We start from the raw sequence: 15105 nt of genomic DNA on the forward strand, positions 1-15105 counted from the left end.
AATCACTTGTTTACCTTTGAAATCCCCACTATTGACATCCTGGGGGTTATCATTGACCAGAAACTGAACTGGACTGGCCATAAAATTACTGTAGCTACAAGATCAAGTCAGAGACTAGGCATCCTGCAGCGATTAATTCAACATCCGACTCTGTCCAAAGTCCACTACCTAGAAGGCATAAGGCAGTAGTGTGATACCTGGATGAGTGCAGCTCAACAATTGGCAAAAGCTTTCCACCAGCTGGGGCAAAGCAGCCCGCTTGATTCGAACTTGTAATAGAGTTAGGGTTAAACATTCACCCCCTTCGCTACTGATGGTCAGTAGCAGCAGTGTGTGCTATCTACAAGATGAACTGAGAAATTCACAACACCTTCCAAATCCATGTCATTCTAGATGGACATGGTCAAAGGCAGCAGCTACATGGGACCACCACCACCACCTGAAATCTTCCCTCCAAGCCAGTCACCATCCTGACTTGGAAATATATCGCTGCTCCTTCAGTGTCACTGGGTCAAAGTCCTGGACTTCCGTCCCTCCGTAATGGCACAGTGGGTGTCCTTAACACCAAATGGGCAAGAGCAGTTCAAGAATACAGCCCTCCACCATCTCCCCAAGGGCACTTAGGGATGAGCAATAATTGGTGCCCCAATAAGTGACATCCACATCTCAGGAATTAATGCATAAAAAAGTGTTTTTGCTCGTTAGGCTATGCAGGTGGCAATAACTTAATATTAAATAAAGCAAAATGTTCAAGTTTTCTGATGCATTTTTTTTTGCCAATCCATGCATAATTGTGTTTGTTTCTTCCCATGAATAACACATTGCTCACAGTTATATAGTGATGGAGCTCATGGATGCCAATCTGTGTCAGGTGATTCAGATGGAGCTGGACCACGAGCGAATGTCCTATCTACTTTATCAGATGCTTTGTGGCATCAAGCATCTTCATTCAGCTGGCATCATACACCGGGTTAGTCATGCTTATTGTTTAACTAGCTTTCTAAATGTTGCTTAATGCTAAATTTTAAGTTCGCCGCTTAAGCTCACCCGAAAAGCTGTCATTGACAAAATAACTGTGGATGTTATTTGGCTGCGGTAAAGCATGTTGTGAAGGCATGTTGCTAATATTGCAAAGCCAATGGATTGCCAATATTTTCCCACTCTCTCCCTTCCCTGGGCTAGGTGGAGCAGGGGTGGTACATATAGGAGGGATGGATGATGTATTTTGACACCTAAAAGTCGTTTGGTGCTGCAGTTTTGAGTTATTTGCCAATAATGTTGCAAGAACTAGAGGATCACGTCATAGCTGCTCTCCTCATAAAGAAGTCTTGCCATTAAGAATGTCAATCAAACAGGAGAGAAAAATAAAGATGTCTGATAAATAAATGGCTTTTATATAGATCATGGTGTTGCCCACTGCAGGTTTATTGGAATGCAGACCTGCAGAATAAATTGATTTCCACTTTTTCTTTCAAGACAAAGTGTTCAGTGCCCAGAAGTTGAATTGAAATATGACTCCAGTTTTCAAACCATAAAACCATTGTGAAGTTAAAGAAAGAGGCTTGTCAGCCCATCATGTCTATGCCAGCTGCTCATTTCAATCCCACTTAGTCCATAACTTTGCAGGTTATAGTGCTCCCAGTGCAGATCCACATTGCTTTTAAATGAGGGCTTCACCTAAACCACCAATTTAGGTGAGCAATTCCAGACAGTCGCTATGTCTCATGTACTCTTCCCTATAGTTATCATTAAATCTATTTCCCACCCCCCCCCCCAAAAAACAAACACAACTCAGTAAGGGAAACAGGTTTTCGCTGTCTATTCTAACCAAGTTGCTTATTACTTTGTACTTCTGAATTAAGTTACCCCTCAGTCTCCTTTTCTCAGGAAAACAACCCGAGTCTCCCCAATCTTTGCCCACTTCTACAATTTTCAAATCATGGAAAAAGTCCAGTAAATCTTCTGTGAATCTCTCCTAGAATGGCTATAACCTTCCTGAAATGTGGTGACCAGACTGGTGTATAGAATTCCAGCTTTGGTCTAATCAGTATATTTTACAGGACCAGCATTGCATCTTTGTGCTTGTATTATATCTCACCTGATAATAGAAAGCATCCCATGAGTGGCTATTTACCACCTTATCTATGATCTTGGTGCATTTCGAGACCTGTGGACAAGCACTCAAAGTCTGTCATCTTTTCTACACCTCTGAATATCCTTCTGTTTATTGTATATATCCTTGCTCTGTTTGCCCTCCCCAAGTGCATAACCTCTCCTGTCCAGATTGAATTTTACTTGACACTCAACCAAACCACTGCCTGTCTGCAGTCAACAGCCATCCTCTTCATGATCAACCACCCAGCCAATTTTGCTGTCCTCTGCAAATTTCCCAGTCATTTTGCCCACATTACATCAAAATCTTTAATGAACCTGCCAGCAACAGGCGACTCCAAACTGAGCCCTATGGAACATCACTGGAAGCCGCTTTCCATTTGCAAAAACATCCATCAACTGCTGCCCTTTGTTTCCTGCCATTGAACCAATATTTGATCCAACTTGCCACATTTCCCTGTTTCCCAGGAGCTTTATTTCTTTCTTAACAGTTTGTCAAATGCCTTACCAATATCCATTATACTCTACGCATCAATATACCCTATAATTTGTTCAAGGTGAGGGCCAAGGAGTTTCAGAGGATGTGAGGAAATTTTTTTGAAAATATAAAAACCCAGAGGGTGGAGACGGTCTGAAATGCGCTGCCCTGGAGGGTGATAGAGTCAAGTTGTCTTGCATCCTTTTTAAAAAAAGTACCTGAATGAGCACTTGGCATGTAATCACATTGTGGGCCAAGTGCTGGTAAATGGGATTAGGTTGAAGGTCAAAGTGAGGTCTGCAGCTGCTGGAGACCAGAGTCGAGAGTGTGGTGCTGGAAAAGCACAGCAGGTCAGGCAGCATCCGAGGAGCAGGAGAATTGCCATTTCGGACCAGAGCCCTTCATCAGGAATAATTCCAGTTGCAGTGTTGGTTTTTGTATTTGCCTGCTATTGAGATCAGACTGACCACGCTATAATTATTTGGACTAGCCTTTGTATCCTTTTTTGGATAACATTTGCAGACCTCTGGTATCTTTCCTGTGTCTGATGGGCATTGGTTAATTATCCTCAGATGATCTGCTATTTCCTCCTTGCCTGGTAGAGAACTATAAACCTGAATGGCATAGATTGGGGGGCGCGGGGGGGTTAGTTAGAGGCTATTTCCCAGCCTGGAAAGGCCAGCTGCATAGGGAGCCGGTTCAGTTTGAGAGCGGGTACGTTTTGGGGAGGGATGCGTGGAAAATGTTTCTCTCAAAGGGTGGGGGGTGTCTGGAATATACTGCCAGTGGAGTTGGGAGAAGCAGGCACATTAGCAACCTCGAGGGTATATCTTGATACACGTGAACGGGAGGTGAATGGAGGGATAGAAACCATGTGTGGGCAAAATGTAGCAGATCTAAAGGATTAGGCATCAGTGCAGACTTGGTGAATTGTATTGTTCTAAGAGCTTGAGTTACAAATTAATCCAACCATTGTAACTTGACCACCTTTGAGAGACAGTTCCTCCAGTCCCTTTCTGCTCCTTGTGCTTTTTTTAATCTAATATTTCACACTCTAACTAGGCCATCTACATCATTGTGAAGACAGGGACAAAATCTAATCATTTAAAACCTTACCCATATCTCCTATATTCAAGCACCTTCCCTTAATCATTATCTTTGGGCAGACTGGTTTTAAGTTGGGACTATGACACTGAAGCAGTTTAAAAAGCTACAGATATTCTCTCCTCAGAATTCTTAACCTGCATTGGAAGCTCATTTTTATGCTCATGTATTTTGATCTGTTTAAAATTCAGCTGTTGAATAAGTTTTTAATTGCAGGGTTACTGAATTAATTTTGCCCTGAACTTCCTCTCCCTATTTCCAAACAAAACGGCTTCAAGTTTGATTGCAGGGAATCTAAAATGCAGGGACATGGAAGTACAACTTTTGTTCTCCCTGGAGTTATTTTAAGGGAGCCCATAATATTGACAGGTTCTCTGATTTTAAATGAATAGATTATTAACCAGGCAGATCTTTATTGTCAGTAAGACAGGAGTGTGTGCTGCATGTGTTTGATTGAAGCACATGTCTTTGCGCTGCAGTTAATGTTGAAGTCCATGTGGGATAAAGTGATGTAATGCATGTTTGACAGCTACTTGAGACTTCTCTGCTCAAGTATAATTAATGCCTGTTGGTTCAGTAATAACTCAACTTGAGGTTTGCTGATAGACAAAAATAGTCTGGACCACTCTGGTTTTCTGAGCAATAAAATGGGCTGATGGTGTATGAACTTAGTTCTGCTGAAGGGGAAGAAAAATCCATGCTTAAAGCAATATATTATGTCAGAGCATTCACAATGCTTTGTTAATTTTACCTTTACCATCACCCCTCAAATTATTTGATCATTTGTAGAATTTTCATTTTCAGAGTGGAGGCTTTTCGACTATTGTGCACTGTGCAGTGTAAAAATCTATTTAACTTGTCAGATACTGGAGAGTGCCTTTTTCCTTGAGGGTTGGAAAATAAACTAGGATTTTTTTCTATTGAGGAATGGTGCTGCATGGCTGTTTCTCAACTGAACAGAGTGCACACTCGCCATTGAATTGGGGTGATGACAGCTCACCAATAATGACTGATTAGATTACACTTATTTATTCTCTGAAAGGGAAAATGATTGAAAGCTTTTCTGAGACTTCCATTTCTGTCTGCAATGTCAACGAAGTTTCAACAGTGTCCTCACTCTATTTTATGATCCTTGTAATGCTGTAGTCTAGATCCTATTGTTCAGTCATGAAAGCTTTGTATCACTGTAGCTCCCTCATGAGGATCGCTAGAATTGACCTCTGTTTAAATGCCAGCAGGAACTACTGCACTGTGGTACCCATTGTGGCATTTCTGTCTTTGCTCCAGTGCTCTAATTGATGGTTGTCAAAAGTGAGTTCAAAATTAAAACATGACCTGGTGTCATCATGAGCAAGATGACCAAGATTCCTTTACCTGTGCAAACTGATTTTTAAAACATCTTACAAAGCATTGTGGTGTTTGTCATTCATCAAAGCAGTCAGTCTTCAACACAAGTGAAAGATCGACTGCCGATTTATAGATGTATTTGTCTCTCTTCCTCCCTTCCAAAGCTGCCAGTGCGTTATTGTTTATTCTTAAATTATCTATGCACAATTAATTATTGCCATAGATGTCAGATTTTATAACTGCCATTAGCTTTCGCTATCTGCAATAACTGGTCATACAAGTACGAATTAGATTCATGATTCATTTGATTGAGTCTGGCTGACTTGAGTAGAACTAATGTTTTCTTTCAACTTTTCCTGAATGTTTCAGTAAGTCTTTGCTGTACATTATCGGTGTGATTGCAGCATTTTGTCTTTTTTAAAATAAAATAAAAGCTGGCTGCAACTATTTATCTGAAAACTTACCTAAAAATGTGTAGCTTAAAGATCCCTGACCAGATAAGCATAAACCCCTTCTACAATAGCAGAAGGAGCCGTAACAGCACTGCCATTGTAAGTACACAGTGTCAACCAGTTGCCAGAATTATATTCTGCTGAGAATGGACAATCATTTTTATCTGTTAATCCTAACTTTTTTGTTTGAAAGTGCACCATTCTTTAGGGAGAGCTCCTTTGCTTATTATAAATATGCATCATATGGCTATTAAGTACCGCATGAGACTAAAACCAACATATTTCTACTACTGTTAGAAAATGTTTCCATCCTTTGCTAAGAAAAGGGAGTACAGCTCCAGTTTCCTTTTCTGACTACCAATTAATAGTTATCCACTAATCCCCTCCTGTAAGTGTATCTATTGCCAAAACGAACCACACCGCAAATTGAAGAAACAACATCTCATCTTCTGCCTGGGCAGCCTATAGCCCGGAGGACTCAACATTGAGTTCTCCAATTTCAAATAAACTCCCTCCTTCCCATTCCCCAAATCCCTTCCCACCCCCTCCCCCACACTTCTTCCACTCCTTTCTGCCAACAGGATTCATTCCTCCTATCGACCAACCAGGTGATACCCTCTACCTGTCTTCACCTGCCCCCACCCAACCCCTTTTATTTGCAGCTGCTCCCACACCCACCCCAGCCCTGAAGAATGGTCATACCTGAAATGTTGACTTCTCCACCTCCTGATGCTGCCTGGCTTGCTGTGTTCTTCCAGCCTCCTGCCTGTCCATGATTGTTTATCTGCAATTAGTAGCCTTCACTTTGAAATAGAGGACCATTTGGCTGAAGTGCCCAAAAAAAAAATCCATTTTGTGTTTAGAGGGGAGACATCTTATTCTTAAACTTCTGTCCCTTAGTGTTAGCCTTCCCAACATGAGGATATACATCCTGTGTGGTACCATAATAAGATGATTTCTCATTCTTCTAAATTCCAACTGATTCAAGACCCAAAATATTCAACTTTCATTTAATACAATAATCCTTTCATCTCAGGAATAAGTTAAGTGAACCACCTGAGCTGCTTCTAAAGCAGTTATGTAGGGTTTTTTGTAAACCAGGGGACCAAGCCTTAACACAGTACACCAGGTGTGTGTACCAATACCCTATTCAGATTACTAAAGCTTCCCTACTTTTGTGTTCTATTCCCTTTCCAATAGACATCAATCTTACACATTGCTGTTCCTGCATATAGAAGCACAGAAATTAGGAGTGTGAGAAAGCAGTTCAGCCCCTGTATCCCACTCTGGCATTTATGATGATCCAAGCTCCTGCCTGATCCCCAAAGCCCTTTTATTCTGCTTTTCACTAGAATCATATGTTTTTTCCTTTTCTTGAATCTAATTAGATTAGATTTCCTACAGTGTGGAAACAGGCCCTTCGGCTCAACCAGTCCACACTGACCCTCCGAAGAGTAACCCACCCAGACCCATCTCCCTCTGACAAATGCACCTAACACTATATGGGCAATTTAGCATGGCCAATTCACCTGACCGGCTCATCTTTGGACTGTGGAAGGAAACCGGAGCACCCGGAGGGAATCCATGCAGACACGGGGAGAATGTGCAAACTCCAGACAAAGTCACTGAGGCTGGAATTGATGATTGGAACTCACTGCTTCAGACTGCAGTGGAGATAGAATCAAAGATTCACAACCCCCTCAGAACTAGTTTGTCCTCAGCTCCGTTTTGAACTGACCTCCTCCCACTCGATATCTGTGACTTCTCGTTTGAGACTGCCCCACAAGAGGGAACATCTGTTCAACATCCACTTTGTCAGTCCCCATTGTGATTTTATATACCTCGATCAGATTCCCCCCTCGTTCCTCTGAACCCCAGTGAGCTATTCAAAGTCACTCCTCCCACACCAGCCCTTTCACCCCGGAATCAATCTAGTGAACTTCCAGTGCCACCACATCCTTCCTCAAATAAGGAGACCAAAACGGGACACATTATTCAAGGCGTGTTCTCATCAAGGCCTTATAAAATTGCAGTAATACTTCTATCCTTTTTTATAATCCACTTCTTTGGCAATAAATGCCAGGATTCCATTTGCTTTTCCTATTATATGCTGCACCTGCATCCCCATTTGCTGCAGCTTGTACACACAGACACCCAGATCCTTCTGCACTGATATACTTGGAATCAGCTACCCATTTGCATAGTGATTTGCCCACTTTTAAAATGTAAAACTTTGCACTTATCCATATTAAACTTCATCTGCCAGATTCTGGCTCATTCTCCTAGCCAATCCTGTCAATATCCATCTGGGAACTCTTATCACCTCATCACAGCCTTCTTTCCCACCTGTTTTAGTGCTACCTACAAATTTTAATGTTTCATTGTCCCTGCTTTTGGAATATCACAACTTATGCATCCAGTATTTCTGCTGCCACCTTCTCTAATACCCCAGGGTGCAGACCATCAGGCCCTAGGGACTTATCTGCCTTTAATCCAATCAGTCTACTTGAAATCTTCTCCCTCGTTACAGTTATTTCAACAAATACTAACTTTAATGATTTCATGTCCCAAGAAATTCTGATCTCTTTGTATCATTAAATTTTGAAATACACCTCCATTTAAATATTGTTCTAATTCTGTATTCTTGCTCCCAGAAGACTGGATTTGGGTTCTGTCATGAAATATGTAGATCAGATGGACTTTGTTTAGAATTTACAGTAAACAGGAAAAAGCTATTGACGGAACTGAGCTATGTAGCTGTTTGTAGATCCCCACACACCTTGCCTTGCTAACTATTTCTCACACTGCCCCTGTATCCCTCTATTCTGATTGTTTGAGAAGGTGATAGGTAATTGTTTTTCTCCTGATGGTTTATATTGAGATGGAAAGGTGCAGTGCCAAGGTGCTGGCTTCAGCAGAATGTCTTGTCAGTCATTAAAATAGTTTTTGCTTTTCCACTCTTTCCCTTCTTTGATAATATATTTTCTTACCTTCTCAAGCTAATTATAATCTGTTTTCTCAATTAAATTCTTGTATTTGGACAACATTGAAATGAAAATGTGATTTAGCATTGGTGAATATTAAAGAAAATTATTACTTGTTTTTATAGCTCTTAACCCAGTTGAACAAACAGAATGACTGTACAGCAGCAGGGAGGATGTGGCACCCTCTGAGTCAATTACTACTTGTCGGAAAACTTAATTGATGGGCAATTGGGTAAACATGCAGCACTCCGACCAATGAGAGAAATTCTTATGTAGCAGAAATTATTCAAATACATCCAGGAACATTGAGTTGCTGCATTTGATGTCAAGTGGGATTAGATATATAGCAATATAAATGCAGTGGTCCAAATCTGAAGTTGAATTTTCAGTCTTAAACCATCAGTGTATTATGATAGCTGAGACATGTGTCATCTCTTTCCTGCTTTAGCTTTGGATTGGATGCAATACAACCAGAAACCAGGTATTTTTGGCATCTTCTGGGAAGTTTATACAACAAAATTGACCTCCTAATGGAGTCCCACCTAATATTATCCTGACCTTGGAATATAACAAACATGCTGACCTCTGAATCTTTGCAGTAGCATGTATTTGCAGGACATCCTTATGGCTAGGCAGGCATGACATGCAACCAACAGTGCAACTCTCTAATTTCTGTTGTGTACCCTACTAAATGGATACCAGTCTGATATCTGCTTTTTTATGATATCATCTTAAACCAGCCATTTTATTCATGTTATATTGTGTTTGTACTTTGTTTTTTTTTAACCACTCGTTCTGACTTTCAATTCCTTGTGCTTGCTTGTACTTTGTAGTTAAGGACAGTCTCGAATTTGTGTCCCCTCAAACCAAATAAAAACTTGATTTTGTTTCTAACTTTTAGGACCTGAAGCCAAGTAACATAGTTGTGAAAGCAGACTGCACACTGAAGATCTTAGATTTTGGACTAGCAAGAACAGCAGGAACTAGTTTCCTGATGACGCCTTATGTGGTTACACGATACTATCGTGCTCCCGAGGTCATTCTAGGGATGGGATACAAAGAAAATGGTTAGTGTGTGTTTGTGCATAATTGGAGGGATAGAAGAGAGGCTTGTCTCTTTGGAGCCAGTGAGTTGGTATTATCGTCCTCTTATTGAGTCACATCTGGACAAAATGACTGCAAATTTATTTACCTGTAAATTCAAAGGAAGGATTTTAATCTGATCGAGTCTTTCCAACTGTTCTTATTCTCAATACTTTCTAATGTAAATTTATTTAATCATGGGGATATGCAAGTTGATGAAGATGAGTTCTTGATGTGTCCTGCACTGTTTGAGGAAGGAGTATTTGGTTACATGACATTAATTTACTGCAAGATATTTCTGTTGATAGGAGTTGTGAACTTGCTCCAAACATGAGTAAAAATGTCTTTTTCTGGCTTAAAAACTCATTACTTTCATTAATGTTTAAATAAAATTCCCTTAAGGAGGAGCTTGTTTAGTAACCAAGAAATGGTTGAAGGTTGCTTGTTTTTTTTTTCGATGACTTGATTTTGCTAGTGCCCATGTATACTTCATACAATGGACTGGACCAAAACAGCAAAGCATAGAGCCTGAGCTTGTAATCATTTTAATAAGATAGGGCTTCTAAATTGTTATCATGAATAGCTCCATGTAAGATCAACATGGTGACTTTTTTTTTAGAATAATATGGAGATGGACAATAGGTATTGATAACTATCCAAGCATTCCGACTCTGCATTCTGAAGTCCAATTCAGTCGAACCTAACATCCTAAAACCTAGAAATGCATGTTTGGAGCCAAGTACCATACATTCTTTCTGGATAAAGACAGCAGCAATTAAGCATTTCATGTTTCTGCTGTTTAGAAATGAGGGAGATTAACATGAACATTTTGTTCACAAGTGAGTTTTAATGTACTAGTGTCACCAGTAGCATCTTGAATATATGAATTATTTTATATTCTACAATTTATATGCTGAAAGTTTCACAAATAAGTATCAACAAATTATTGGGCAATTGGATAACTGATAGTACTGCAGTGCTGTATTTTGGTAATATGCTGTTTTTGTGCTAAATTGTATTTTGTAAAATTCATGCAAGCTGTTTTCAGTAAATGCTGAAGTGGTTCTTAATCTCTAACAGAAATGGGTAGTAAAAGAGATGATTATGTGGATTGAGGGATGCAATGTGGTATGATTGAATTTGATGTGCTGAGCATAAATGTTTATTTTATTGATTCATTTGTATGTGTTGCTGTACTGTAAATGTGCTCCATTACACAATGTCATGGCTGCTTTTGCTATGGTTACAAATTTGGAGGGGGGAAGTTGGTGGATTTGAATTGGGCCTATGTGAAAATCTAAATAATTCTCATGTTTGAGTGTCCTGCACACTCAGTACATGTAAGACTTGTGGTGTTTTGATTAGCCTGGTTAAACCTGCTTCAACAAATATTTTTCCCTTCTTTTATGCTACAAACTTGTAGTGGATTTGTGGTCTGTTGGGTGCATTATGGGAGAAATGGTTCGTCACAAAATCCTCTTTCCAGGAAGGGACTGTATCCTTAATGCTGCGTGCAGTGGTGTGGATAGGCTACAATCTGTGGAAAGGTTGTATTTTGCCATTTGAAGAACAAGCCCTTGACAATTGATACAATTGGTTCTTTTTTATATAATGTTTTAAGCACTTTAAATTGCTCTCCTCTTGTTTTTTTTTCAAATTACCCAGGTAGGACCTGTAGCAAATCTGTCGCTCTCCATAGGAGAGGCTGCATCTGGCTATGGGACATACAGTCTCTGCTGGTTATTTTGAAATTGTTTCCAAGTTTATATGTACTGACCATCTATGCTAAATCTGTTGTGACCGTGCTCCTGTGGCCCTAGATTATTGATGTTTGTGTCTGGTCCCTGCAGTTTCATAAAATCCAACAAAATGTCAGAACTACAATAAAGAATTTTATTATAAAATTTGTAGTGACTTTGGGATTTCTCACCTTGAGTTTCCATTAGTTTGTAGAAATGGATTACTGCTTTGTGATCAATTCAAAACGATTCTGTCTTCGGTGCAGGGGAAAGGCTAATGACTACGTGGAAGCAATCAAAACATTGACCTGTTTGAATAAGATTTGAGTGAATCATAATTCACTGTTGTAATTCAAAGTTACTGTCCAGGAGCCAGACACAAACAGGTTTCTCTTCCAGAATTCTTCAAAATGTATCGGTCATCTCATAAATTGTCCTAGTGTGTTTGTGTTTTTGTTTTTTTTTTCGTTTGAATCCAATTTCTGCATGTTAATTTCATGTCATTGCATTTTGTTTTCAGTTGATATCTGGTCAGTTGGGTGCATCATGGGCGAAATGATCAGAGGTGGTGTGTTGTTCCCCGGTACAGATCGTATCCTTCCCATTTTAACCTTGGGCATAGTGTTTAAAATATTCTGTTTAGTACTCCAGACTCCCACGTGTTTGCAAGTCATTGTACTTGTTTCTTGCTTCCTGTGTTAGGATGTTGCATGAATGAAACCGTTTTGATAGCACTCAACCTGTTTAGAGCATTATCGGATTTTCCTTGCATGCGCCATTAATTCATCTTGCATTTCTGTCGATACGATGAAGTGGTTTAAAATTCAGGTTTAGCATTGAAATTCCAGTACAGTTTTTTTTTTAATAGAATGATAGGGCATGAATCTAGATCACCTTTTGCCCAAGTGTTTGCGTGTGATCTCTGCTATGTTACTGCACAGCAATGTAATGGGAGTCAAAGCCATGCTCGTGTAGTGTATTTGGGGAATGTTAATTGACCAATGATGGAACATCTCTAAAAGATTTTGCAAGTGCAAGATATGTTTGAAAGTAGAAATTAAGAAAAAAAAACAAATGTGTTTAACTTATCGGTACTCCATATCTATGACCACCTTCTTGTTCCTTGCAGAAGGCAATGTCAGTCTGAGGTATCATTTAATCGTCGCTAGTGTTCTTCCTGCTGTGAACTATAAACAGTAGGCCCAGTGTATCTGCAGCATGAATCTGTCTTGCATAAACATAACAAGCAACGATTAACAAGCCGCGACTTTAGAAACCAATCATAGTAACCCTACAACTTCCCTAATTGAGATCAACATCACTCTTTTGCGCACTCTGTTTCTCTCACATGCACACACTTATTACTGAGACCAGTGAACTCTGCACAGACTGGAAACTGAACTTGAGACCTTTTATGCTCTTACATGCAAGAATTGCAATCTCTGAGCCATCAGGGACCTGTATAGCTTGTGAATTTATTTCATCTGGTACTTAATCTACTTGACATCAGCAGTAAAATGTACATTGAATGTATCTAAATGGGCTACTCAAGCAGGAATTTATAAATCAGGAAATAGTTGTGCTTAATGACAGGATAATATCAAATCATGCTCTCATTGGTTGAAAAAATGAATATAGTTCTATGTGTTAAGTGTTGTAGCTGTGCTAAAATATTTATGATCGGTATTAGCATTTTACAATTTTTAACACAGCAGTTTGTGAATTTAAGTGTGCCCTCTTCCATTATTTCACACTGAGTGCCACTGCATTGGCTCATTTTCCTCTCAAATTCACTCGCCCTCTTCTCTCTAGATATACCTGCTGCGTGTCTGAAGTGCAGCTGTAATTTAGTCAGGGTCCACACCAAAGCCATGTTTAAATCTACGTTGCCTCCTACATTTTGATTTTGACATTTCTTTGGTAAACTTTTTTTTAAGAATCATAGAATCCCTACAATGTGGAAACAAGCCATTTGGCCCAACAAGTCCACACCGACCCTCCAAGGAATAACCCAGCCAGACTCATTCCCCTATAACTCTACATTTAACCCTGATTAATGTACCTAACCTACATTTCTCTGAACACTATGGGCAATTCAGCGTGGCCAATTCACCTGACCTGCACATCTTTAGACTGTGGGAGGAGACCAGAGCACCCGGAGGAAACCCACACAGACACTGGGGGGGAATGTGAAAACTCCACACATACAATGGTCCGAGGCTGCAATCGAACCCGGATCCCTGGTGCTGTGAGGCAGCAGTGCGAACCACTGAGCCATCATGCCACACCTTGAACTTGTATGAAATCTGTCCATTTCTGTATTGCCCCCCACTCATAACTTTCTGGGGTGTCAACAGTACACTTAAAGCTTAAATGGGTGAGAGTTCCTAGCTTGGCTGTATAACTTTTTAATATTACATTGCAGCATTCTTATCTGGTTAAAATGATGTATGCATCTAAATTTTCAGTATTTGCAGTTTTTTGCTCTTTGCTCATGTATTTTAATGATTTTGGATGCTATCAATATAGGGACAAGAGTGTGGGATGGTTACTATTAATTTTAGACAGGAGAGATTGAATTGAGTCCTGCGCTACTTCAGTCTCATTTTATTGTTTAAGATTTTAAGTGTTCTGCATAGGCAGATGATTTCAAAGTGACAATACATAAGTTATTGACATAGATCAGCTGTTTGTGTGCCTTGTCAGCCATATTTTTCTTAGCTACCTAACTCTAGATATTGATCAATGGAACAAAGTGATCGAACAGTTAGGAACACCAGCCTCTGAGTTCATGAAGAAGTTGCAGCCCACCGTGAGGACTTACGTGGAGAACAGACCCAAGTATACGGGCTACAGTTTTGAGAAACTCTTTCCAGACGTCCTATTTCCTGCCGATTCTGAGCACAACAAACTGAAAGGTAATGGAACGGCACGCTTTTCATTTCTCAGGCTGTCCACCGCAGTCATGTACACTGTGTGCAGTTGGCCCACCCCCGGCAGTTATGAGCTTTGAGCTGATGCATTTGAACTAAAGGTGCTTCTCATATTTGTGTTTCTGTTAGCTCTTCCAAGTGCCTGATCAGAGCAGGTGGTGCTATACTCTTGGTTGTAACTCTGAGGGGGCTCCTTCTTGGAGTTGAAATCCTGCACAACTACTGTTCATCCAGTCTTGGTTGAGGAACAACCAAATACATCCACTTAATGCTCTCTATTAATGGCCTACAACTAAAATTTAGGTTGTTTGCAAGTTAAGCAATCAATTAAGTCACTGGATTGCTTCCAGCAGTGACTGCAGTTCTATTGCACAATGTAACACTTCAGATACTGAGAACGTAAAGGCAGGCGTAGGCAGTTTGGTTCCTTGAGCCTATCCAACCATTCAGCAAGATTATGGCTGGTCTGCCACAGGCTGCCACTCCACTCCACTTTCATGCCAGCTCTTCATAACCCTCAACTCTCTGATATTTCAAACATCTGCCCAGTTCTTTCGAGTGAAAACTCGATTATCCGAACGAGATGAGCGGGCACTTTTTCTTTCGGATAATCGATCATTCAGAAAATCGATTAAATGCCTTTCCTCTGGCACTCGGAGTTTTGAAGTCTGCTCTCTATTCAGGAGACTAGCAGGAGCATGCAGTGCGTGAGGCCCCGCCCCCAACACCGCTCCTATCCATCATCGACCCCCTGCCTCCCATGTCCAGTACCGCCCCCGCAACCCGGTCCAACCTTGCCCCGCTCCCACCCCAACCCAGTCCACCCCCAACTCGGTCCGACACTGCCCCTACAACCCGGTCCACTCCCGCCCC

General features: G+C 40.5%; 1 protein-coding gene across 3 annotated transcripts in view; it reads left to right on the forward strand.

The window, feature by feature from the left end:
• The window catches only part of LOC122541809 (mitogen-activated protein kinase 8), a 116448-nt gene that overhangs the window by 81322 nt on the left and 20021 nt on the right, over nt 1–15105 (forward strand). For 2 of the 3 annotated variants that reach the window (XM_043678814.1, XM_043678812.1), the window contains exons 5-8: nt 832–970; nt 9379–9544; nt 11820–11891; nt 14035–14217. In XM_043678814.1, the coding sequence (XP_043534749.1) occupies nt 832–970; nt 9379–9544; nt 11820–11891; nt 14035–14217 (560 nt within the window). Of the gene's footprint in view, nt 1–831; nt 971–9378; nt 9545–10983; nt 11056–11819; nt 11892–14034; nt 14218–15105 lie in introns of all 3 variants that reach the window. The other variant, XM_043678813.1, reaches the window with a different exon arrangement.

This window comes from Chiloscyllium plagiosum, chromosome 38 (genome assembly GCF_004010195.1).
Source record: "Chiloscyllium plagiosum isolate BGI_BamShark_2017 chromosome 38, ASM401019v2, whole genome shotgun sequence".
Lineage (NCBI taxonomy): Eukaryota > Metazoa > Chordata > Chondrichthyes > Orectolobiformes > Hemiscylliidae > Chiloscyllium > Chiloscyllium plagiosum.